At 40.3% G+C, this 26,370-nt stretch overlaps 1 protein-coding gene and 1 long non-coding RNA gene across 6 annotated transcripts in view; one reads left to right on the plus strand and one right to left on the minus strand.

Annotated features, from left to right (window-relative positions):
- The window catches only part of LOC107320504, a 258,990-nt gene that overhangs the window by 115,780 nt on the left and 116,840 nt on the right, over window positions 1–26,370 (minus strand). For all 5 annotated transcript variants that reach the window (XR_001558292.2, XR_004308966.1, XR_004308968.1 and 2 more), the window contains 2 exons: window positions 17,775–17,891; window positions 12,875–13,017 (listed from right to left, as the gene is read on the minus strand). This is a non-coding gene — a long non-coding RNA (uncharacterized LOC107320504). The remainder of the gene's footprint in view (window positions 1–12,874; window positions 13,018–17,774; window positions 17,892–26,370) is intronic.
- Window positions 793–26,151, plus strand: DPT (dermatopontin). Its single transcript, XM_015876395.2, has 4 exons — window positions 793–1,165; window positions 9,071–9,196; window positions 21,003–21,110; window positions 24,788–26,151. The coding sequence occupies exons 1-4, from the start codon at window positions 867–869 to the stop codon at window positions 24,852–24,854; spliced, it is 600 nt and encodes a 199-aa protein (XP_015731881.1). The 5' UTR covers window positions 793–866; the 3' UTR covers window positions 24,855–26,151.

Raw genomic sequence — 26,370 nt, forward strand, 5'->3', positions numbered from 1 at the left:
TGAATTTGCAGCACAGAAATTCCCCAGGTGTAACTTTTTGTTTCTAGCACATGATAAAGGTGAGGTAGCTCAAAGATTCCAACAGAATATAGTGTCACATGAAACTGATCATAATTTATTTACATGCTTTATCCTCACACTAAAATACTCACTGAGCACGTTTTATGGTGCTCACTCACAGTCACAGTAAAATTAGCTCTGCATGGACACTTATGCCCTGCTTCATTGTGTGGCTGCTTTCACGTCAAGCCAAATTCTCAGTCATTTGGGCTCCACCTCTCCTCCAACCAAACCACATTAAAATGTCTAAAGGATTTTTCACAACAGCAGCAGTGAGTTCCTCCACCATACCCTATTCCCGTCTTTCTAGGAACTGTCAGAATCTCTTCAAACATAGTTAAGGAAAAGAAAAATGGGGGGGGGGGAGGGAGGGTGCAAAAAAATTATCACATTTTATTGGATGTTACTCATGATGGAAAGCAGCAACTTCAAATAGAGCTTTAATTTCCAATAAAGTCATTTTCAAACTTAACTAACTGCTGTCTTGTGGATGAAAGAGGGGTGTCTGTGACAGTGGTTATATTACAACCTACACCTAACTCTAAAGTGTAGCTCTGTGCTGAGTGCATAGATGGTTTGTGGTGGTTGGACCCCTCTGCTCCAAGGGCCTGCAGAGTTACTGTACTTGCAGAATTCCACCTTAAAAGCAATTGGATGTGTCTGTAACTCAGGGAAGTTTTGCTAAGCAATGACACATTGCATTTGGATCTGGAAGCATAACATCTGGAAGCCAAATGTTAGAAACGATATAAAAGGGCCAGCCCAACAAGCCAGTGGGGCATTTCTAAGCCAGAAAAATCCTCAGGATGGACCTTGTCCTTCTCTGGGTATTCCTGCCTCTGGTGTCAGTGGCATGGGGCCAGTATGGTGACTATTACTACGGCCCCTATAACTATGGAGACAACGATGAATGGGTCAACGTATACCGGCAGGGTTTCAACTTCCAGTGCCCACATGGGCAGGTGATCGTGGCCATCAGGAGTGTCTTCAGCAAGAAGGAAGGCTCCGACAGACTGTGGAACTATGCCTGCATGCCGGCAGCCCAGAGCCTCGGTGAGCCGACAGAGTGCTGGTGGGAAGAGATCAACAGGGCGGGAACTGAATGGTAGGACACTCTGACCCACCACCCTGGGAGGGCACAGCTCTGATACCCCATACAGAACGTGGGTGCTCATACAATGCAATGCCGGTTCATAGCAATGTGATCTTAGCCAGAGGCTTCGCTGCCTGAACACATTCCTCGTGATGCATGTGTGAGGGGTGAGCAGCATCTCCTCTGCCTTCTCTGTAGCACTTTCCTGCTGGAGGGTCTTTGTGCTTTACAAGTGCTGAGCTGGTAGGTCACCCACAACCTCAGCTGCCTGTTGGCTTGGTCATATGCCTGTCATTTCAGAGCTGAGGAAACCTTCAGGGAGTACAGGACAAAGTCACTCTCAAAAGGCCACACAATGAATCAGTGACTAAGCTGGGGAACAAACTGTCTAGCTCCTGACTCTGACCTCCTTATCACTAAACAAAGAATTCTCTTTATTGTGCTGGCTTTTCTCTTTGTGTTTTTGTTGCTAAGCTTTTTGGCTTAAACCCAGTGAAAGGCAGTTTTCTAGTCATGCTGGTACTACAGGAGCCAAAAACCCGTGTTAATGAGAGGCAATGGTGGTGTTTATATACATGATAATGGTCACAGAAGATGACATTAACTCCTCGGTGCAGTCAGCTTTGGTGCACTAGATGTTACATTTCCTATTCAGCTTTGAGACAAAAGTAATCACATTTTGTGGCCACAGTAATCTATAGAAAAATGTATGGCATTTCATGTTTAGGTACTATATACCCTATATCTGATTTTCTTCTGAATTTTTTTCTTTTTTGGTAAAATGTGAAATACACTTTTAGAACATTCCAAATATGAAACATTCTTTGAACAAAATGAAATGAATGCAAGGACATTTTCAAATATTTTAAATGGTTTTTCTCCAGAAATTGCAGTATAATTTTTTCTAGATTTCACATCATATGGGAACAGGTTAACAATAAATGCTAAGCTTCTGCTTTTCAAATGAGTCAAAATTTTGTCCTGAATTATTCATGGTATTTCATTCACCACGTGATGCATTCCTATGGCTGATGCAACTGCTGAGGAAAGATTGACCCCATACTTCACTATGGAATAAGAAAATAAAGGGCGAGGGCTGCAAAACAGGCAGAAAGAAGACCTAGTGATAATACTGGGTGACTTCTTCGTCGTTCTTACATTGATGCAATTTCTACTTATTACACAATAAATTTGCTTTAGACCTTTCTGTTGTTCAAAATAAAAAATTGTTTTCTTTCCAAAAATCCCTGGCAGCAATTGCTTGAGTTTGCTTCTTACAAACAGGACACTATGTAAGTCTATATAGAACATTTTCTTCTGCTGTCTGGAGCCACATTCGTCATCATGCTCCGTATGCTTAGTGCACCTAAATCTAACAGCAAATTATTTAAATCATATTTCTTCTACATCTTAATAATCTTTTCACTTTGTCCTTACATTTTTTCCTCTTGCCTTTCACCCAATCCTTTTTTCCTTCCAGTAGGGAGTCCTGTCCAACCCCTCTTTAATGTTTTTAACTCAGTTTAACTCTCTCCTAGCTTTTGGAACTTCATAGGCACTTCTTCCCTACCCGGCCTTTCCAGTCAGTCATCCTTACATCTACTTTTCCACAAAGATCTTCTTCTACCCATTTAGGAGGTGGAGTGGGTCAAGTGTCAAATGCACCAAAGTGATTTGGGAACACACACCTCTTTGCAAAGGCGAACCTGTGATCTTAATTATTTTGGCTATTTCTGTTCATCTTAGCTAGATGTGTCTAGTTGTACTCCACAGTTTTCTGTACTACAGGGCTGAGGTGGTTGCATATTCAGCACTTCAAGGATGGGATTTGCTGCACGCAAGTGCATCCCCTGCTGTGCCCAGGCACTGCTGCCCAAGAATCCAGTAGGCTTATCCTGGAAGGAGGTCACAGCTGGGCCAGCATAGAGCCAGCCTGGAGCGTCCAAGGGTAAACTTTAAACTTCAAGTTAATGTGACAATGTGGATATATCTTGCAGAGCCTTTGATAATTCTACACCTACTCTCTTGGTAGTCTTTACATTATTTCTCATAATAGCCTTTTTTTTTTTTTTTTTTTTCTTCTCTCTTCCACACTCATCTCAGTGTCCTTTGGAGCTGCTTCAAGCTCTAAAAAGATTTACTCAGTAATCAATAGGGACTACGAATATGAATCATAATCTCTATCAGTTCCTGTTTGGCCACCTCTGCTTCTGTGTTGATCTTCTGATTAACCAATGTGTTGGTGGGCCATACATCATCCTCATGTCAGCTGAGGCAGCATTCTGATGAACTAGCTCATCCATTCCAATCCTGGGAGCAAGGACCGTAATATTTCTTCTTCGGCTCTGGTCACAGGGTAGTTTGTCTCACTTTGCACATCACAGCCAGGGATATTCAATGCTTTCTTTCACCAATAACTGCAAAGCTTTTCCGAAAGTTTTTAAGCTACATTTTCTCTGCTGTGATTATTTTTTGTTTGTTTTCCTTGCTCTGCCTTCATGCAGAAACACACACACAAAAAAACCCTGACCTGTGATAAATTAAGTCTGTGACATGTCACAGATCAGCATTTCTGACTACTATGCTATGCACAATAAGGACAAACCCAAGAGATGTTTCTTTAGAAAAGCCAACAAACCAAGGAAAGCTTTAGAGAGAAAATAGAGTGGGAATACAAAGCAGAAAGAGGAAAATAATCTCCAACACTCTGTTTTCTTTGGACATCAGTGTTATGGGGAAAAATGGCAGAAAGGATGTGGAGGGTATTGGACTGGGAGAGCTGGGGGTAAGGGAGGGCAGGAAAGGATGACTGGCAGAGATGGCTTAGGTAAGTTTGCTTCCTATGCTACCATTACATATTACATGAACTTCAAGAATTAAATCCATACAGTTTTTCATCCTACAGATATGAAAAAAGTCTTCAACAAAGAGAGGGTAATTGTACGGATCCATATTAGGCATCAATCCCATCACCTATGGGTACTTGCACTTCTGAAGAGAGCATGTTCTTTCTTATTTTGCTGAACAGACACAAGAAACCTGAGAATGTCTTATAAGACTCTCAGGAATATTTGGGGAAGAGATTGGATTAGATGGCTGATTTCTTCTCAGCCTTCTCAGCTCCATAAATGTGTGAATGTGTTCTAATTCAAAGTTCAGTATGTGTACAGAGGCTTTGCTGAATCTGTCCCAACAACTTAGCACTGGCTGTACTGCCTCTACAGGCTATCTATCTGCTAACCAAGATGCTATTCAACTGGAAGCAAACCTGTTCCTGAATAATTTGAAAATAATCATGTCGTGAGTACTCAAAAGTCCTCACGATACCCTCTGATTCTACATAGTCCTAGTAATTTATTTGCTGTGACTTCACAAGGAACTGTGCCTCTTCAAGCCAAATAAAGTGGAGGATCACATTTCAATTTGTACTGGAGGAGATTTGACCTCGGGTAAATATTTCACCTAGTAAGAAAATGTAAGGTCTGAAGTCTAAGCTGGAAAGACTGCTTCCCTGGATACTACAGAGTTGTCTCAACAGACCAGACTTCAAATGAAGTATTTAAGAAAAATGTTTTTTCTTGATTAAAAGTGATTGTATAAAAGGACAAGGTTGACAGAAACAAATAAACTAAAGCAGAGATGGAACAGTGCTATACCCCAGTGTACACCCAGGACAACTCAGGACAGGACTGCAGAAGCAAGCACATATTTTCAGTGCCATTGCATCAGTATGTCATATCTGACATCTTTCCATAAGATACAGATCCATTCTCTGATAGGCTCCAGAGAAAGAAATTAATGATAAATATTTTACGGAAGCCACCTGCTCTACAACAAAAGTAAACAGGTAAATAGATAAATGATTTTTGGAAGTATGTAGAATGACATTCTCAGGTTACTCTGCTATAAGGAACAAACCGCCCTTTATGCAACATGACCAGGTGTCTACTGTGCTGTGTGTCAGACTACGTTTTTCCAGAGATGGGCTCAACATGGGCTCTAAAAGTATATATTGCTGCAGCTTGACAGATTTGCTCCTCTACGTGTCATCATCCTCAGGGACAGTACATTACTTGGGCTAATTTCTAATGTATCTGAGGGACAGAGGGTCTCAGGCAAAGGTTTACAGCACAGCACTAGATGAGGTATAACACAGTGGGACCCAGTCTAGCAAAGAACAAAAATAGGATGTAGACATAATCAGGAAGTGTCACCACAATTGGTACTTTAGTTCAAAACAATAGTGCTGTAAGCAAAATTTGTCTTCAGGATATTGAGTTGAGTCAAAGATCCATACACTGGCTACCAACACATGCAAATCCTGTGGGATGGTTTAAGCAGATCTGTAGGGTGAAACAGTTTGTGCACAGGACCCAAAATCCATACATGCATTTTGAGTAGGTTTGCTTCAGATCAGATCTAGTCTGGCCCCATGATTAAATATACATAGGCAACCATGAAAGCTTTTAAATAAGCCTTCTGGTTAAATTTCATCTGCAGCAAATTCAATTTAAATGCTACAAGATTATTGTAGAACAACCAAACAGTAGTAAGCAGGGATCACTGGGAGACTTACTTTGGAAGTGCAGTCCTGATGTGAACTAAAGTGCCAACATAGACACATTCTTTGGTTTCTTGCCATGACAAAACTGTACAACACTAATTACTGGCCACTTCAGAAGAAGATGTGGGGAGTGAGAGGCTTTTCACAGCAGTTGCAGCAGGCAGTGAGTGGGAAGTCTCAGCTACCATATCCACACCTGCTACTACACAGAATGCCCTCTGAAAATAAGGCTCTGTAGTTTACTTACTCTTTACAGAAAACCCTCCAGCCATTTCCAGTGAAAGGAGGAAGGGAAGGGCAACATCCCATTCAACAGCATCTGACCCCTCCCCACCAATCTTCCCACTCCTCCATCTACCAGTCAGCTCACCTCCTCTTCCACCACTACCAGATCCAAAAGGCAACTCTTCATGCAATCCAATTTGAGCCAACTAGAAAAATAAAACAGTCCATCCATTGCCAAGTTTCATCCCACACAGTTCCAGTTGGTTTCTCATGCTTTTCTGCATTCACTTTCCAAAAGGTATCTTCCTCTCTTCTTAGCAGTGTCAGGACTTTGAGAATATGGAGAACCCAGCAACATTTCCAAATTATCCTCTATAACAAGAAGTGCTAAAGAGTGAGTCTGGTGAAAAAGGCCATTTTTTGACTTGGCCGTATATCAAACGATCTAACTCACTGTTTTTGATTCACCATACGAGTTTAAGGATTTTCTGAGACACAAGTACTGAGGTTGATACAGAAAGAAGAAATGCTCACAAATTAAGACTTTTTTTCAGATTAGTATGTAGAGTATCTGACTATCAAGGTATGTGAGGAGAAGGCTGATTGATTGTTTCATTTGAAGAATTGCTTTCAGATTGTAGGAAAAAGGCCAAATGGGGAAAGGAAGGAGAACAGGAGATTTTACACAAACTCACAGATAAGCATTCCATTTTCTGAGAGCATTTCTTAATTTTTGGATGATTTTGACTTGAAAAATAGAAAAATGAGAAGAAAAATTATCTTGGGTTGTCTCAAAGCTAAATAAAAGTACTTCAATTTCACCATTATCTTTATCTCTCTGAACCTAATATTGAGCTTCATAGAAAAGATTGCAAGATTTTGTGTACATGTGACAGAAGCAGAGAGGGAGAAATGAACTTGAGCTTAAAAGATCACTTCAAATGTTCCTTTGAATGTTTCTAAAGTACAACAGCAATGTAATTGTATGGAATGGTTTATTTCCAAATACACTCTACATCAAAGAAACTAATTTTTAAGGTGACTACAACTGTAGGTATATATATCTTTAACAAGAGTCTGTTCTTTAGAAGATGGATTCATGATCAAAAACAACCCAACCTTCCTGATGTTGGGTGTCCAAATGTGTATGTATGTAAGTAAGTCAGGGAGCGTTATATTGGCTAGATTTTTAAAAATCTATAGGAAGAGTTTATCTGTGACATCTTTCTGAAAAAAACAATATTTCTGTAAAAGCTGGAGTATATTAGTAGAGGTGTCAAGAAAGAAAACAAATAAAGCAGCTGTAGAAGAGACCAAGAAAGAGAACAGGACTTTCCAGATTGAATGCAAGCAGGTAGGGAGATACAAAAGGAGAAAGAAGAATCTACTACAAAGACAAGCCTGAGCAACAATAACAGATTTTGATCACTAAAAATGGGAAACTGCAGAGCAATGCCAAGACTCTGAGAAAAAAAATGCAAAATAAATGGGGAAAAAAATTCTCCCACTATTGTGTCTATGAACAAGAGCTGGTAAATCTCCCAGGCGCACAAGGAATTGAGCAGGGGAAATGCCTGAAAATGGGAAGGAGAGAAGCAGAAGAAAACAAATAGATGTAAGTTTGGTTGTACTTCACCGATTAATGCAGAAAACTGCTCATTTTGCAACAGGTACAACCATTCCATATATTTCTGTGCATCAACTTTTCTTCTATCAGGATAACACCAATTATCTGAAACTATCCAATATGTTTACATGGAGCCTTAGCCATATGTTCCCATGGCCTATGTCCCAAAAAAGCAGAACAACTTCCTACCAAAGTCCTGATGAAATCCTCTGAGAGTGAGCCAAACCACTTTACTTGGTGTGATACCATAGCAACTCAGAGTCCCCATCACTACTTCACTGCTAAGGTCTTCAGAAGAGCTTCACAAAGCACAGCACATGTATGTGGCCCCAGCAATTTGTGAGATGCGGGGAAACAAACATATGTAAATAATATTGCCTGACCAGTGCAACAGCGTGGAAAGGACATACTGAAGAGACATGTGGTTCAAAGGTGGAAGCTGAAAGAGGAATTGGACTGGATGGTCTTAGAGGTCCTATCCAACCTTAGGGATTCTGTGATTGTACAAAGTCATCTATGTGCTTGTCAAAGCTTATCTGTTTTTCAGCTTTTACATTCAAGACCTTGAGCCTCATCTTTTGCAAACATAACCAATGGAAGAAACTGAATTCAAATAATTTTCTCCAACAGGGAAACAATGAAGATAAGAGGGTCCTTGAGAAAATGAATGCTCAACATCCGAGTTAATAAGCTGTCTGTTTCCACGCTCCCCTTGTCTTAAAAAAAACCCAACAACAAAAACAACAACAAAATAAAATAAGAAGTGAGCTATTCAAACTATGATTATCACTTCAACTACTCTGGGTATCAGTGTCCATGTACTTGCAGGTTTAGCAGAAAGAGAGGTGTGTTCTTGAAGATGATGCATATTCTTGAAGACACTGATTTACTTATACGACAGATTTCCTGAGTACACAGAAAACATGAAGAAATCCCATTACAAAATTTTTTAGTCTTATAATTTCATAAGATGTGGCTTTCAATTTTCCTTTTGTGATTATTATTAATTCATCATTTCATCTCAAGCCTATAATGTTCTGCAGTTATTGCCTTCTCCTTGAAAAAAAATGATTGCAAAAAGAAAGTGCTGATCTTCTCACATAAAAGATCTTCCAAGGATTCTTTCTGTAGAGAAGCAGTTGAGAAAATGACCCCAGTGAACTCCAAACACTCAAATACCAACAGTTAATGGGCTACTTTAAAGCAAATCTCATGATTTGTAAATGATTGAGAAGGACAACAGCAGAACAATTTCTTGCCTCGTTTACATATTGGAATGATGAAATACATAAATACATGCAAACTGTTTTAAGTGCAATGTAATTGCTAAGATATTATTTGTTGACCATTGCTGCTTTATTATACAGTGGCAACTAAATATATAGCAAAGCCCTCATCTCTCAACCTGAACCAAGAAAGCTGTTTTCAGAAGTGCTTAAAACCATCCAGGAAGGTGAGACAATGTTTCCTTACCTGTTCCCTTCTTGCTCCTCTTTCTTAGGTACCAGACCTGCTCAAACAATGGGTTGGTGGCTGGTTTCCAGAGCCAGTATTTTCCTTCTGTGCTTGACCGTGAATGGCAATTCTACTGCTGCCGCTACAGCCGGAGATGCCCATATTCATGCTGGTAAGTTCAAGTAGAAACCGAACCTATTAACCCTCTTCCTCAGTAGTTCCTGGAAGTGTCATTGGCCACTAATCCCATCTACATCCTTCCTCAAGAAAAACTTAACTGCATTTTACGGAGCTAAGCAATCCATTTCCAGTCTGACCACAGACTTCTTGATGATACATCACTAAGGGAAATGAATGAGAGTACTGTACAATAGGATGCAGTAGTTAGCCTTAAATGAACAGGTCTGAGTATCAGCAGCAGCCTAGCTATGCTGGAAAATATAACAGGAATCTCTAAAGTGAAACTGCATTTCAAAAACCATATAGCTCCTGCTTCCTGATCCAGTACATTCACAGGAGCAGGAGCATTTCTATGCTACGCTATTCTGCTATAATGACTAACGATAGGGAACTTCTTTCCAGCTACCTCAGAAACAAACATCCTCTGGCAGACAGCTTTGGATTTTTTAATTTTTATAGCATACAAATTGCTTCCTGTGTCAAGGCTGTTGGGAGCCCAAAGTCAAAACTGATCATGATCATAGTCAAAATCTAATGAAAAGGCGGCCTCACCTCAACACGGAATCACAGCTGGTGCAGATAACCTCACAGGGACTATGGAAAAAAGAACCTTTTTAACTAGAGCTTCCCTGTGGCCCCAAGTGTGCTCCTCTAAACAGAGCAGACTGTATAGAGAAATCTCAAGTTGCTCCTGTCCATTCAATGTAAAGGAACTCCTCATTTTTGGTTCTGGGGTTATTAATCCAGCTACTCTCACTGATACAAATAACAAACCCACTGAATTAAAAAAAAATAAATTAAAATTAAAAAAAAAAAAAAGAAAAAAGAAAAAAAAGAATAACTAATAGTCAAAAGAAGGGGAAAAAAAATCCATGCTTGAATCTTTGCTTTTAGAACTCAGCTTTGAAGTATATTTCCTATTGAGATGTGCACAAACTGTTTACATGCCTGCTGGTCTTTCTTTGTCTGGATGGCTACTGGCCAAAACCAACAGCAGTGCTTTGCTTTGCAGACTTCATTCTTGCAGAGGAGGAAAATAGAAGTTATTTATTTATTTATTATTTTTAAGGATTTAAAACGACAGCAGTTCTATAAAAGTCTTTGAACTTTCTTCTGCCTGCTCTCCAGTTAACCCTGCCTATGGATGTTCTCCACCTCTGGGTTTATTTACACAACTGCCCACACTCTTCCCTCCAAGGAAAACTAACCCCTAAGCACTTCTTCCAAACTCTCTTACTCCTCTAATACTGCCTGTGTTTTCAGTGAAACAACAGAAATCCTCTCTGACTTCTTTAATTGTTGTCAACAGTTCTGTAGAGGTTGTCTTGACAACTTGGAACAGCTTTGTCTTGCAAATTGCCATCCAGTGTAGTGCAAGCCCAAATACAAATGTTTGGGGTTATTGATGTCTGGCATTCCCATCCCAGCTGCACACAGACTCCTACTCTGACCAGTGACAGCACTTCATTTCTTGCACTTGGAAAAGAGTGCCTCACACAATTTAGCAGCTACAGTCTTTCCATGCAAAGGCAGCATTTCCAAGGCAGGTGAAGTGTTTCTGCCCCTAAGCAGGATAGAAGTCCCATATGCTCACATTTGTCAGGATGGAGAGCTGAACATCACAGTTTAAAACCTCTGAGAAGGTTTCCATAAATCTTCACCTGATCTGTTAAAAGGTTTTGGCATGCGCTGTGTTATCATGGGTTAGTTATAGAATTATTTGGCACCAGATATTGCCACCCTTGGACAATTCTGTGTGGGCCCGATTAGGGTTAGGGTTAGAGTTAGTCTGTTCTGCTCAAGCCACTGGTCTGTCTTGCCACTTTCCTATCCCCTCTCACTCTGAACAGTCTGCTGCACAGTGTCTTCTACTTGAGTCACGTTCGAAGTTACTCTTTTGAAGTTTGCATATGGCACCAAGTTGGAGAGAAAAGTTGATGCATTAGAGGGTGAGCATTTAGAGGGACCTGGGCAAGCTGAAGGAAAGGGCTGACAGCAGCATTATGAAATTCAACAAGTCTTGCTTATGGGAAAGAAAAGCCCCTAGTAACAATACAGACTAGGGACTGACAATTTTGAAGCTTTCTTGTTTTGGAGGACAGCAAGCTGCACAACAGCCAGCAATGGGCCCTGGCAGCTGGGAAGATCAGCAGCACAGCCAGCAGTTCAAGGGAAGTGACTGTCCCACTCCGGTCAGCGCTCATTAGACCACATCTAGATACTGCATCCAGTTGTGGACCTCCTGTTGCAAGAAGAATGTCAATCAGCTAGAAAAAGTCCTGAAAGGGGCAACAGAACAGCCAAAAGCTAGGCTATTAGGCCTCTATGGGGAGACTGAGCATGAAGTACAACCTCCAGTATGTACACACTGCTTGTTAAGATGATGGAGTTGGACCCTTCTCAGAAATCCATAGCAAGAGGACAAGACATAATTTGAAACAAGGGAGATACAGACCGGATATTAGGAAATATATTTTATATATATTTTATGTTATATATTATAGTATCAACTCTGTGAGGACAGTGAGGCAGAGAAGTGGGTTGTTTGCTGAGGTTGTGCAAGCTCCATCCTTACAAGTTTTCAAGATCAGTCTGGAGCAGCCTGGTCTGACCTCAGGGCTACCCCATCTTTGGGCGGATGCTGTACCAGAGACCTCCTGAGGTCTCTCTCTGCCAGAGTTATCCTGAAATCCCAAACAGGAGGAGGAGTTCACTGGTGGACTCGCATCATGCAACAAAACTACCCCTCCTCTTCAAAAGCGGTCTCCTGCTCATTGTATGCTTGGAACAATACCTTTCCTGTTTTATTCCCTTTACTCTGCCCCACCAGTATATGGGGAGCGACAGCTGTTATGCTAGAATATAAGCAACATGAACAGCAACGTGGTAGCATGAAACCCCATGCCCTGGAACCGCCTCTGCTACAGATGTGACTTGTCTGAACTGCTAAACTTCAGTGTACAGCAACCAAACATCCCATTTGCTAAGCCCAGGGGCTCTCATTCAAAAATCCACTTCCAATGGCATTTCCAAGTTATCGTTAAAAACCCTTGCTTACACATCACACTTCTGGTCTGTATCTTGCACTCTGTTTAAGAAACATTTGCCACAGAAACTATGTTTCCCAAACAATCCACAAAGCAGCTCTAGCCTACCACAGATAGAGCCTCAAAACATATACACATATAAAACACAATAAAAATGTGCATGTGCATAGTGCATTATATGTAACAGTTTCTACCCAAGCCTATAGTTATATTTATTCTTTTCCAGAAACTAGCCATCCAAAAAAAAAAAAAACAACCCTAAGAAACAAAAAAGCAGCTGTGGAGAAATGGCTAATCGTGTCTTGCTGACTCCTATTTTCTTGGTTGAAGCAGATTAATTACAAGCAAAGCATCTATCAGTACAGGACTACATGGAAAATAATACCAGGAAAGTATGTAATGACTCTGGTACCTCATGAATCATATGTGATATATAGGAAAATCCATATTAAATGAAATAAATAAATCAACACAACCCACACCACATAATTTCTGAGGAGCCCTGCATTTTAACTTGCAATGAAATCCCTCACTGTGAAACCAGCTATAGGCAGAAAGGCATACCTTAGGAAAACTGAAATACTGAGATATAACAAAACTCCTTGCTTTTAATTAGTTCTCACCTTGGTATTCAATCTTTTCTTCTTCCAGCTGTCTCCTTACATGTCTCTCTGGCAAATATATAAGCAGTAGTACAGCTGATCCTCATATATGGTTTCTCTTGGCACTTCTTCAGGACTATTTGTCCTTAAATGTGCTGTTCTCTCTAATGAAAAAGACAGTGTTGAATATGAGCCATACAAATGGTCTGTTAGAATTTGATCCACTTTTTACAGCTGGGATCTTCTTTGTGCCTTGAGTCCCACTGACATTTATTGAAATCCTACTTTATAATTCCATCATGCAGACTGAAATGCACTTTATCAGTTTCCTTAGTTTACTTGGTACCATCCATACCTTTACATTTAATAGCCCAGCTATTAAAGAAGTTTCACAGTTCATCTTCTCACCATTAATTTTGAGCTTACCTGCACACTAAGGACATACTGCAAATAAATATACTAGTTTCACAGTTTTGCACTTGCTATTTTATTTTATTCTATTTGTTCCTACATCTACTTTCTTTCCTTTCTCACTGTGCTGAGCCTTGCAATGGACTCGGCACATTTTTACCATACTGAAAATAATCAACATTCCCCACAGGAGGCAGAAAAGATCCAATTATTTTACCTGGCTGGGGAATTTTACCACAGTAAAATCAATTGTATGCTTATTCAGACCACAAAGGAAGCAAATCCACTGCAGATACAGAGACAGTGTTATTAAATGGTCCCACTGGACCTCAGATTTTTTTCTTTGCCAGGAAATTGAAAGCTTGACTCCATACTCTCAAAAGAAAACACATGTCACAGAGCAGCCCCAAGTCTGCACAGATTGTTTATGACTGTTTTCCCTCTCCAAACAACCAGCAGCGCATGTGCCAGAAGGTCTGTCTGGAGCTGCGGCTGCTCTCTGTCACAGTGACGTTGTCCAGGCAAACAATTACATTTTCCAAGAGCTATGAGGATTAAAGAACTTATTTGTTTTCTTGACTCAACCAGCTCCCAAAGCCATTTTTAAACTGATAAGATCCTAAGCAGGCTTACCGACAGCAGAGATATAAAACTAGGAGGTGAAGTCAGAATACACATGGCAGAAAAAATATGCCTCTGGACAACCTAATTCCCCTGACTCCTTTTTACTGACTTTATTGTCACCCAAGAAAATACAACCTTCCAGTTCAACCTCCAGCAACACTTTTTCATAGGTATCACAGAAGAAGCTGGTTAATGCTGTTTTGGACACATTTTCCTTGAGAAATGGGCAGAAGGTGCCCTGAGCACTAGTTTCCGTGGGCCTCCAAGAACTTTGGTACCACTGTGCTGGCCTCAAGGCTCCTCACTCTTCTGAGAACATGTGGTTTTCACCACAACAGAGTGAAACAAAAAAGAAGTATCATGCCTAGGTAAAGCAACAATTTCAGATCATGTCCTGAGAAGCACTGGAGTCTGAAATGAATCCAGAAATGAGCATGAGATGGCTGTGAGAAAACTGCTCATCTCTAGAGCAACTTCAGGACATCTCTACTTCCTGGCAGCCCAACAATCTGGGCTTTATACAGGACACATCAGCAGGGATTTCTGTAAACAGTTTCTCAAGACCTTCTCTGACTTTTCAGTGCAGTGTGCTTTATAAAAGGGGATGCCCACCGTCTTCCAGCTGGAGTTAAAAATTGCGATTGACTGAAGAGGTACATAATTCCTGAGCCACTGAATATGGAATGCTGGCTCATGCTCCTTGAAACACATTCCTTCTTGAGGAAAACCATTTTCCTGAACCACATCTAAGTAACATCTGAAAAGGTATGGCTATTCCTGGGACATTCCTTGTCCTCAAAGGTCAGAAAGTTAATGTTAAAGCTTGTGCTACCCTATTGAAATGAAAGAGTTCCTTCTTTTGGCTGTAGCTTTGTTGGAAGAGTTCAGCAACAAAGAGAAAAAAAGAGGATTAAAGAGCAGCCATTCGTCTTGTTAGTGTTGTAGTTGCACAAGAAGAGAAAAGGACAATGCACTCCCTAACAATGTACTTACTAGCAGGGAATAACTATGTTCAACAGCTGGAGCAGGAAACCATGAGCTCTACCACTGACTGCCTTTGATATTTTAAAAGACTCATTTCTTTTTTCCATATCTGAAGGCAAAGCATGTCCACGGTTCCCATTTACTTCTGTAAGGGAAGGCATATATAACAGTACAGAGGCCTCAGTGCAACTACATCTTCTTATCAACGAAAAACAGATTCATGATAACTATCTCTGAAGTCAATCGTTAAAAGAGTGCTAGGGATCACTTTAGCTTAGTCAAAACATTCTTCTCAGTGCTAAATGAATAACCCTGTTTTCTATTAATCCCTAACACAGTAATTCTGTACCATGGAAAATAAACAGCATTACTACTTCGAGACTGAAATAGTAACAACAGTAATCCTGTAACAGATTCTGTCTTTATTTTTTTATTTTCTTTTCCCTGCTTTAAGCAAAATTTACAGGATTATAGTAAAGTATATCAGAAAAACTTGGGTATGGGTGTGGGGTGTGCAAACCAGTCTAAAGAGATATCATCGTATACCAACACTTTCCTGACAGGTTTTCTTGTCTTCCCCTGTACATACATTGAATCACTTATGTCCCTTCACAGAAGCTTTCATTGCCCAGCATTTAATGTAGAACTTATGTTTTCTGCTCTCAACAGTGCCTTAACTGCTGACAGTGTCTTGCATTCAAACATCTCACAATTAATGCTATTGAGGTGGATTTGCAAAGCAAAATCATAGAATGGTTTGAGTTGGAAGAGACCTTTAAGATTGGCTAGTTCTAGCCCACTGCTATAGACAGGGACACTTCCCTCTAGACCACGTTGCTCAAAGCCCCATCCAGCCTGGCCCTGAATGCTTCCACAGAGGGGGCATTCACAGCCTCTCTGGGCAACCCGTTCCACTGTCTCACCACCCTCACAGTAAAGAATTCCTTCCTACCATCTAAGCTAAATCTTCCCTCTTCCAGTTTGAAGCCATTGCCCCTCATCCTAGATGCCCTAACACTCCTTGCCTGTCAGACACTGACTGAGCCATAGTCATGGAAAAGCAAAATTCGTTTTATTTTCTGTATTAATTCTTGCAAATGGATGATATAGACTGCAAATAAAGTACTTCAAATTGCAAGCTTCTGCACTGATCCTCATGTTCTGCAGGATTTGCTTGGTACCAAACTAACACAACACAGGTCTTCTCACAGCTGCTTTGCAAGTCTCTGTTATAGCCTCCCACAGGGCAAAAAGGTACCTCTTCCTTGTTTCTTGAATCCTCTCAGGTATAAACCACGAATTCCCATGTGTGGCTCACAAATGCTTCTGTATTTGTGAACTAATTCTCCCTTTCAAGACAAGAAAACTAAGTACAAAATATACCTACGTATTAAACATTAGAGTACAATTTCTCAGGGGAGATAAATTTTGGGAGATTCCAAAAAGAGACACAGATCTGTTGGAGCACACACAGAGGAGGGCCACAAAAATGATCCAAGGGATGGAACACTCCTCCTACAAAGAGGCTGAGAGAGCTGGGGCTGCTCAGCCTGGAGAAGGCTCCAGTGTGACCTGATAGTGGCCTTTCAGTAAAAGGGGAGCTGCAGAAAAGGGACAGACTCTTTATCAGGGTCAGTAGTGACAGAATGAGGAGAAATGGTTTCAAGCTTAAGGAGGGTAGAGTTAGGTGGGATATAAGGAAAAAGTCTAAAACAGTGAGGCTGGTGAGGCACTGGAACAGGTTGCCTAGAGATGTGCTGGATGCCCTGGAGACTTTCAAAGCGAGCCTGGATCAGTCCCTGGACAACCTGATCTTGCTGAGGATGTCCCTGTTCATTGCAAGGGAGTCAGACTAGATGACCTTTAAAGGTTCTTTCCAACTCTAAGGATTCTCTGACTCTGTGAGAAACAGAGAAAATAGAGAAGGGCTAGATTACTCAGAAGAGCCCTGCTGTGTGGATAATGAATTGCATTTTTCCTCCAAAAGATACTGCACTATCCAGATGACCTTGAGATGCACTGGCTTAAGGGAATGATCTCATAAATGAGTACAGAAAACATCAAAGTCAAAAGAATTAGACAAACCACACAGACACAAGTGAACCTGAATTTTGCTTTCATAGCACTAATCTTTCCCTCCAGAATGAATGGAGTTAGTAGGCATCTGTCCATGTCACAAGAAAATCTTCAGAACAGTTCAAGTCCTGTTATTATTTTATAATTGCAAACTTGCTTTTTGAATTTATCTTAGTAGAGTTTCCATGAGTGGCTCAACAGCAGCACAGAGACATTAGCATAGAGGAAGGGGGAAAACGTAATAAACAGAAAGAAAAGAGAGGGAAGCCTCACTACTGTACCCATTTACTTCAGAATAACACTGCTTCTGTACAAGTTTTGTAAGACACTTCACAGTAATTCACCATTTTGTCATCAGATTTACTTTTAAAATGGAAAGATCATTAAACAAGCTAAAATGACTGACTCTTGGTTATTAATCTCTGCCTCTGAGTAGAGTTGAAACAGCTTTTTAACCTCGCATTTTTCAGAGTCTGGTCTGCCCCGCACATACTGCTAGTCGACATTACAGAACATTTTCCTTGCTGAATGCCAAACAGATGTTATGACACATTTGGTAGAACATATATAAACACACATCTTAGTTTCTTCTCAAAATAATAGCCCACTCAAAATGATAGCCCAAACAAGCCCCAAACTCTGAAATTGGAGGAATGTGAGATGAAATCCTAGGCCATATCCGGTTCTTATGCCATATTTTAAAAATCTGCTGTGCTCCAAGAAGCTTCAAGGATGCACTCTCAGGCACTAGGCAACAAATCAGTACACTATATACGGAGGATCTCCTCTAGTACACGGAAGCAGTTATGTTACTGAGCTTTCTTACCCCTAGAGACAGTGTCCACATCAGCCTTTTAGGAATGGTATCTCAGAGGTCTAACTCCCAAACAGCATCTGCTGAGACTCTGTTGGTTGGTGCTTACTGGTTGAGATTAAGACAGTTCTACAAGAAAAAAGAAAGAAATTTTTAAAAAGCCAAACAACAACAACAAGAAGAATACACAAAAAAGGGACACACAATGCACTTCTTCACCTGCTGACCAATGCCCAGCCAGTCTGAGTAGTGGCAGCCCCTCCCCACTCCTCTTCCAGGCAGCTCCCCAAGCTTTATTGTTCAGCACGATGCCACGTGGCTTGGGGCATCCCTTTGGCCACTTCAGTCAGTTGTTCTGGTTCAGATCCCTCCCAGCTCCTCACTGGCAGGGCAGTATGAAAAACTCAAAGTGTGCAAGCACTGCTCTGCAACAACTAAGACGCTGGTGTGCTACCAACATTATTCTCATCCAACATTATTCTCAATTCTAAACACTGTGAGCTAATGGAAAGAAAATTAATTCAATCCCAGTCAAAAACTAGGAAACCCAGAGATTGTTCTTAGAATTTACAAGCCTAGTCAATCAAGTTACAGCGCTCAGAAACATTCCCTAATGTTGTTAAATTTACTACTATAGTCGAAGTCCCTGTTTCTTGTTTTCTAGTTATGGATCTAGAAAGAAACATGCTTGAGTTCCCAGATTCAGACTCATAGCTTCAGTCGTGCAGGTAAAGAGATACACTGAACAAAATACAGGTAGCAAAGGTCAGGCTTTGTGAACTGTATTCTCTAGCTCTTATTAGAGTTCCAGACACAGAGTGCAGAGCCCCAAAAGCAGCTGTTGGACAAATGAAGGTTTTTGGCAATAAACCAAGGGCTATACCAAGGGATCGGCTTACACTCAGGTTAAGGTTCTTTAATGGGTCCAGAATGGTGTATCAGAGATTCAAGTCACAGACTGTCTAGGTGAAAAAAAACACAACGTATTCAAATCTGTGCTGTAAACTGTCTGACCTTTACAAATACAAACATACGGGAGCATGGGAGGAAACGTCCTGAAAGCAAAAATGATTCTGTCAGCTTTCAGTCAAAACAGTGGATTAATTATGCTTGCCATGATTTGGAAACACATTAAGGTGACAATCTTTAGTCTAGGAAAAAACTACCAGTTAAGTGGTGAGAAGCCACGATAAACAGTTTTGTAATATTTTGTAATTAATCTTTGTCTGGATTTGAGTCATTTCCCCTAAAATCCGCAGTGATCTCATTTCAGACTTTCTTGGGAACTGGACTGAATACTGCAGCTCTGCTTTTCCCACCTGCAGAGCCTGCTGATGACTCTACCTATTCATCTGTCCTAAAAATTGCTGGCATACACATTTTCTTCCATTTCTCCCAGTCTGCAGTAGCTGCCTCCACCACCCGTGAAATACTGCAGCTCATTTCCTATCAACAGCACAGTGCTGTGTGGGCTCCACAAAACCCCAGCCCTTGGATACAGCTTTGACAACGAACGCCATATCCAGCCCTGATCTGCTTCCCACACATGCTTGGCCACAGGTGTTCTTGTACCACAGCCTGTACTTTCATTGATGGCTGTCATGGCCAAAGGGCAGGAGGCACGAGAAAGAGAGATGTTCAAAGAAGTTGACTGTTGAAACTCAGGACCTTGTAAGGACGTACCAGAGTTTGATGTTGTGTCCCATTTTTCATTTGGTAAAGAACAGTGAATTGTTAGGAGTGATGTTATGATTTTCCTTTCATTTTAACAAGCTGCAAATGACCCAGGATTTATTCAGTTCTACTTCAGAAAGATTTAAACAGCGTAAGAAAAGGGAAAATAAAGTGATCAAAAATACATTTAAAATATACAGACAGAGACGGCGATTTCAGAGAATTCTTTTGTTATAGCAAGCATGTATAGGAAAACACAACCTGATAGAATATCTTCCAAAGTCACTCATTTTTCAGGTAAATTTTCCATTTCTGAGAATTCCAACAGTTTGCTGTTTGGGCCCCAAATACCAGCAAAGCATCTAATTTTAAAAAATTAAAATCATTCCAATAGTTATATTCCTAGCAAGTAAACTAAGCTTGTGCTCATATACTGTGGATATAACAGTATGAAAGAACAGATGATTGGCTGTGGTATGCCAGGTTCACCTTCAAGCTTTGTTCAAGTATAATGCTGCTGGGCTGAATGAAGTCATAAAACTGGCCTGTCAGGACTTCTGTACTCAACTCTTTCAAAGTCTCCACAGAAGTGCAGCCAGCTGTTTCAAAAGGAACAGTGTTTCCCTTACAGGACACCTGCCTCTTTCTGCGCCACTCTGGAGCAAAGCTGATCCAACACCACCACCAACTCCCACATTAAATGGTGTAATGCAGGAGAAGATTGAGCACCCGGTTTCCATTCCTGATCTCTAACATAATGTTGGTGTAAATTGCTGGTCAAGGTCCCAACCCCTCCCAACATCTGTTCATTAATGTGTAACATAACATGTCTGTAAAATCAAGTGCAGAATTATTTTTGCATTTCCCAAGGAAGCAGCAATCATAATTTGTTTAATAAGTGCATAAGCACTTTGAGCTTCTTAGAGAAAATACATTGAGCAAATGCTGTCCACACCTTTTTTTATTTTTTTTTAACATCACAAGACAGGCAGAAAATGGAAAGAACAAAGAAGAATGGATTAATTGCTATATTCCTTTACTATAATTAAAAAAATGGATAAGCGCTTATAGTTATTTGCCCTGGCAACATTTACAGAACATTACAGCAGCAACCCAAGCAAGCTGACAAAAGGAAAATCCCTGCAGTAAAAATCTAAGTCATAGACAAGTTTTAAATTCTTGCTAGGGGCTGCTTCTACAACTAAAAAGAGATATATATATGTATATCTATGTGTGTATGTATATATATATGTATACAATATATATATCTATATCTCTCTTTGTAGTTGTGTGTATATATATATATATATGTATGTATACAAACAATATTCCAGTTTGCACTAAACAATTCTAATCTTTCAGTACATTTGTTCAGAAAGCTACAAGAATTATGTGTGCAGAAGAGAAAAGCAGCCTTAGAGGTAAAACTGCATCTGGTAGTGCCAGAGGTAGTGAAACAAAAACATTCAAAGAAACTGGAAAATATATGATTTGAGTTGCATTCAGTCAACTGGATTTTTCTATAAGATGTTAAATGCTTTTATCCTCTTTTTCCTTCACATAAAGGTTAACAACAGAATACCCAGGGCACTACGGAGAAGATACGGACATGATGATGTACACTTATGACTACTACATCCGTGGGGCAACAACAACTTTCTCTGCTGTGGACAGGTTTGTTTTTCATCTATTTCACTAGGGAAAAAAAAAAAAAAAAGAAGTAGAGAGAGATCTTCCTTTCTACTTCCCCTAGACAGTGCATGGCTACACATCATCTCCTATGACACTCAGCATTAGGCTGTTGCTTTTGGGCACCAAAGGCTACAGTGCACATGGCTAACAGTCCAGGGCTGTGAATCAGGAGAAGAGGAGCTTCATGCACAAGGGATCATCTGTCTTGTCCATCTGAGTAGTGAAATATATGGTAATGGCTACATCTGAGCTCTGCAAAGTGCGACACATCTTCAAAATTGTTTCTTACCTATTTTGAGCCAGTATCTATTTTAACCCAGTAAATCCTCAGAATGGAAAAGTCTGACCTTTCAGTGGATCAGGGACTTGTTTTGGCTCACCCTTCTTTGAAGAGAAGCAGAGAATCCGTTAGCATGCAAATAGAAGATCAAACTGCAGTGTCAATGCTGTAACTTGCCCTATCTACTGCAACACATTTCTAACAGATATGAGCCCACACCAGGAACTACTGTCAATGTGATGCACATGAATCACTTTCCAGAAAATGAGTTTATTAATTTTCCTTGTTCAGATCTGGTCAATACTTGACAGGTAATGTTCCTCTTGAGCAAGGCTAATGATGCTACAGTAGTGCAAATGGGGACACATTGCTCTGCTCAGTTAAAAGGATAACTCTCCCACTCTCTACTGTGCACAATTACAAAGCTTTAGAATTTGGACCAAATATAACTTTAACAGTTCTGTCTGGGTTTATTGAGTGTAAGCAGTCACACAAATCTGACTGTGGAAGACGGCTCCTGGTTCCTTCATCTCAAGCTGATCTTTAATTCATCAGTTCTTTGAGCTATTTCTCTGCTGATGATCATTAATCAGTCCAGTCCTCTTATTTAAGTTCAGTACATCAAAGTAGTTGCTATCCTACACAACACAGACACACAAGTTGCACTGCTCTGGCCCACTGTTACCAAGCCTGGCTAAAGGAGAAGTGAGCAAGAGAGAAACGGGAATTCAAACACACCGACATTTCAGGCTGTCTCCAACAACACCCAGAGGAGCCAAGACGCTTTTGTTACTGGGATGCTTTCAGCTTGCCAGAGTTGTTCCCAGAGATCCTCTGAGCCAAAAAGTTTCCTACAATAAGAAAGCCTTTCCAGAAATAAATACAAACCATCAGACTGCTCCAGATCCGTAGCCATACTTTGCAGGCTGACATTTGCTGCCCTATTTATTAGCAAGTTGAAGCTGTGTCTGTAATCTGGTTTTACAAGTAGAAGAGTAACTTTCACAATTGACATAAAAGTATCGCTACATCCTTTCAGATAAAAGAGTTATAAGGCTGCAAGGGACACCTCTACTATGTTGTGCTATTCTTAATCCTGGTTCCACAGTGCCCTCATAAAGAACAGGACAGATAACACTGAAAGCTGTAAAAAACACTTTTTACAAATGCAATCTAGGAAGTTTTTTCAGCTAATGAGCTCTCAGAATGCCTAAAACCAACTTGTTCTGCCTAGTCCTGCTATGTCAGTTCGCAGTTTAAATTCACCTAGTAGCACTCACTGCTGATTCTCTCAAAGCTCAGCAAAGTTGGCTGTCCCATAGTTATTTGCAACTGAGTTAGGCACAATAGGAGCAACAAAAGAAAGCTCCTCCCAGCCCTGGCCCATCAGAGAGGCACACACACGCAACTTGTCAGTGTAAGCCCGTTGTAAATTTTGAGACTGCTTTTTATCTTCAGGCACATTAAAGCTGTGCTCGTGCTATTTAGCCCCTGACAGGCAATGTTCTTGAGCTAACAAGAAGCCTTTGAAGATATTTTAGCGTAGGCTTTCCTCATCACTTCCACCAGCAGGTATTTTTAGATATAAATACATAATTATTTCATTTTCTTTTATTTTTTTAAGAAAAAAAAAATGACTGTACGTCTGCTTTTGAGCTAAAAGGCTCTCTGACAATAGATGCTAATTTAGCAGACCATCATTATGACCCATAAAATCCAATTAATCCATGGGTCATCTTTTCTGTTTTTGTCTCTCTGGATAACTCAGTGACCAGAAGAACTGTGTTTCTAAAGAGCACACAAATGGTCCAAATGAAGACTTCCTAAAATAAACCTCAACATTTATTTTGAATTTCATTAACCTTTGGTAACAGTCTTATGCTATTATATTGTTTAAGTGACAGTTAAAAACCTATCTAGGAAAGGCCTTCAAAGAAACAAATTAAAAAGCACCATACAAGTAAAGACTTACTGATGATTATGAGACAGTCCCAATTTCAAATGGCACTCAGCATTCATCTGTGAATCAGCATAGTAGAACTTTCAGTTAAAAAAAGCTGAGCAAGTAAAAGCTGAAATGAGAGACTTTATGCCTACATAGAGCTGAAGAGACAAATGAATCCTATTGCATGACACAGTCACCCAAGCAATGGAACCACTGAGCAGCAGCTCTTATCTGTCCTCATGTCTCAGCAGATCAATGAGTAGCAATGGGTTCTTCTCCCATTGCTCTCCAGTCTACTCACCAGTTGGAGGTGGCCACCAGAAAGCTGGGACTGTGCAGGGGTCTTGTAAAGAAAGCTCCTGCTTAACTTCTCTGGCAGCAATGCCTGTTCCACGTGTCAGGTTTATGAGACCACCACTAGCAGAATCCAAACATTCAGAAACCTGGAGCAAAAGCCATTACCAGTTTAAAGACTGTTGTTATTTTTAAGGACTGTGCTTTAGATCAGAACACCCCTATAAGCCTGTACTAAGCAGCCTAAATTGATCATTTGCACTGTGTACGCTCCACAGCAGGTTAGTATTTGATCCTCTGAACTCATCATGCCTTTTTGTCAAGGGGAATATAATGAACAATAAGCGAAGGTGGAAATTTGCTGCCTGTTATTGGGCACTAAATCACCGGCTCCCACTGTTGAATCCTGCTGTGCCTACCACGCTTCTAACTATTGTTGGTAGATATTCTGTCACTCCCCTGAGCAAAACCAGACATTAAATTACTCACAAAGCAGTTAAAGCTTTTTTTTTTTTTTACACTAGTAAAATTTTTCTGTCTCACATGTGATTTTTGGAGACCAAGAATGAAAAGAAAGTTTAATTTCTCTTGCTGTTGACTCCTTTCTATCTTTCACATAGATCGCTAGCTGGAAGACATAAGAAAGAAAAAGGGAGAGAGGGAGAAAGAGAGAGTGTGTTTAACTATCCTCTTAAAAATGGCTTGAAACTCACATGTTTTACTTCACTCAGACTCTTGAGCAATGGATCACATGCAGCAGTACTGACAGAACCATCCTTCTCCACTTGAACACTGATTTAAAGTTAATTTAGGACTGATCCTTATCAATAATCATTATTTTCTGAAGAATGTTCGGAGACCTGATTGGACTAGATAATCTCTGTGGTTTTTCAAACCTTAATGATTCTATGATTATTCAGAGAGCTGACTTTCTTGTTCTGTAGAGGAATGGGAAATATTCAACCTTCTTATACTCTATAAAAACAGGAAGCACTCAGAAGAAAGACAGCTAAAGGTAGATGAATGTTTCTTGTTACCACAGTACCTTGCATAAAGTTGTTCTTATTCATACAGTGTTATCCTCTGCAGTTGCCACTGCCATCTCACTAACATCCATCTATTGTCTCTTCTCTCATGCAGGGATCGTCAGTGGAAATTCATTGTCTGCAGGATGACAGAGTACGACTGCCCATTCCAAAACGTTTAAAAATATTGAGTATACCCAAATTGGAAAGCTTGAGGATGGACAAGGTGTGATAAGAGTTAGAGATTATGGGTGAAAAGCAACTAGGCTCACAAAAAATGTAGCAAGACTCATCAACTGTCTGTTGAGTATACAATTCTTCCCTCTGGAGCTATTCACCAAATTGCCAGCCCACACGCTTGCAGCAAAAATTTTGGAGGACTCCTTTTTTGAGCTGCACTGACAGTTGTATCCCCCAGCTAATACTGCTTAGGACACACACGTGTTAATGGTACACAGATCTGTTAATTACCTTTTATATATATATCCATATGTAGCCATTCTGAACACATAAAAACTTCTTTCACATAGCAACTTTATATAAATTGCTTCCCAGCAGAGTCACTCCAAGTGGAAACATACTATATACTTTCCAGAAAGCAGTAATCTTTCCTGTCTTCGACTTCCTACTTGGAACCAACCCAGTGATCTCTACTAGCTTCTCAGTGTTTAGTAGCTAGAAGTGTGCAGAAAGCAGTACCTTGACAAAGCAGGTCCTTGACAAAATTTATTTGGGGTTACAGCCTCCAGCAGAACTTCATCACTACAAATGTCTTCCCACCATGGGGAAATTCCAGGTATTTACAATTGGAAGATGTCAGTAGCTGTTTAAAATCGGCACAGATCCATCAATAAAACTAATTTATACTGTCCTAAAAATTTTCAATCACATAACTAATTGGGAGATCTTTTCTAGGTGAACCCAGGAACAGGTCAGGCCAAGCCACACTCTCAGTAAATATGCATACTGTACTTTTCAGGAGTCTACTTTTCATGTGGACTGGGTTTCCACTGTGGACACCTGTACCACCCTTCATAATATATTCTTGGCTTAGAGGAGACAAATAAAGTTAATGATCTAGATGACCTCAGTTCCTCTGACTTGCATATATCGTTTCATGCAAAGAATGAACTGACCATGTTTTCAAAGCTGCACAGCAGTTGTGCAGCAGTATTCCAACAAGAAAGACTGTTGATCTCTTCAAGGAAGAGCCAAGGTAGGATTTTTTGCTTTGCTAAACATAATGTAGGGTCCAGTTTCTTGGCTCACTGACAAACTTAGAAGTTTCAGCAGCACTGGCTCAAGAGCCATGGTGATGCCAGACATCAATTTAAGATCATAAGCTTCATAAGAAACAGCAGTATTAAACAGTCAGTTTCCATGCTCCAGGCACTTTTAATACATTTACTAGCATACTCTCAAATGTGAGCTTTAAAACTACACTTGTCCAATAAATGAATAATAGATTTGGCATTGCTATAGCCTTGTTTCTCTTTCAATTACACTTTTTCTACAACAACTTACTCATTTGCACACAAAGAAACTTCCATTCTCGGAGACCATGATGGTAACTAGGGACTTTCTATGAGAGCCAGTTGCTGAGACAAGCAAATAACTAAAAGAGAAATTAAGAGGCTGAGAGAAGCTGGAGAAGACTATTAGTTGACATTGGTAGACAGGCAAAGGAAGTCATAAGAG

This window comes from Coturnix japonica, chromosome 1 (genome assembly GCF_001577835.2).
Source record: "Coturnix japonica isolate 7356 chromosome 1, Coturnix japonica 2.1, whole genome shotgun sequence".
Lineage (NCBI taxonomy): Eukaryota > Metazoa > Chordata > Aves > Galliformes > Phasianidae > Coturnix > Coturnix japonica.

What these genes read in the sequence shown, in the direction of transcription:
- DPT (XM_015876395.2), top strand. Translation starts at nt 867, where the DNA reads ATGGACCTTGTCCTTCTCTGGGTATTCCTGCCTCTGGTGTCAGTGGCA. An exon ending in AACAGGGCGGGAACTGAATG is followed by an intron (nt 1,166 to 9,070) that starts GTAGGACACTCT and finishes CCTCTTTCTTAG; the next exon opens with GTACCAGACCTGCTCAAACA. An exon ending in AGATGCCCATATTCATGCTG is followed by an intron (nt 9,197 to 21,002) that starts GTAAGTTCAAGT and finishes CTTCACATAAAG; the next exon opens with GTTAACAACAGAATACCCAG.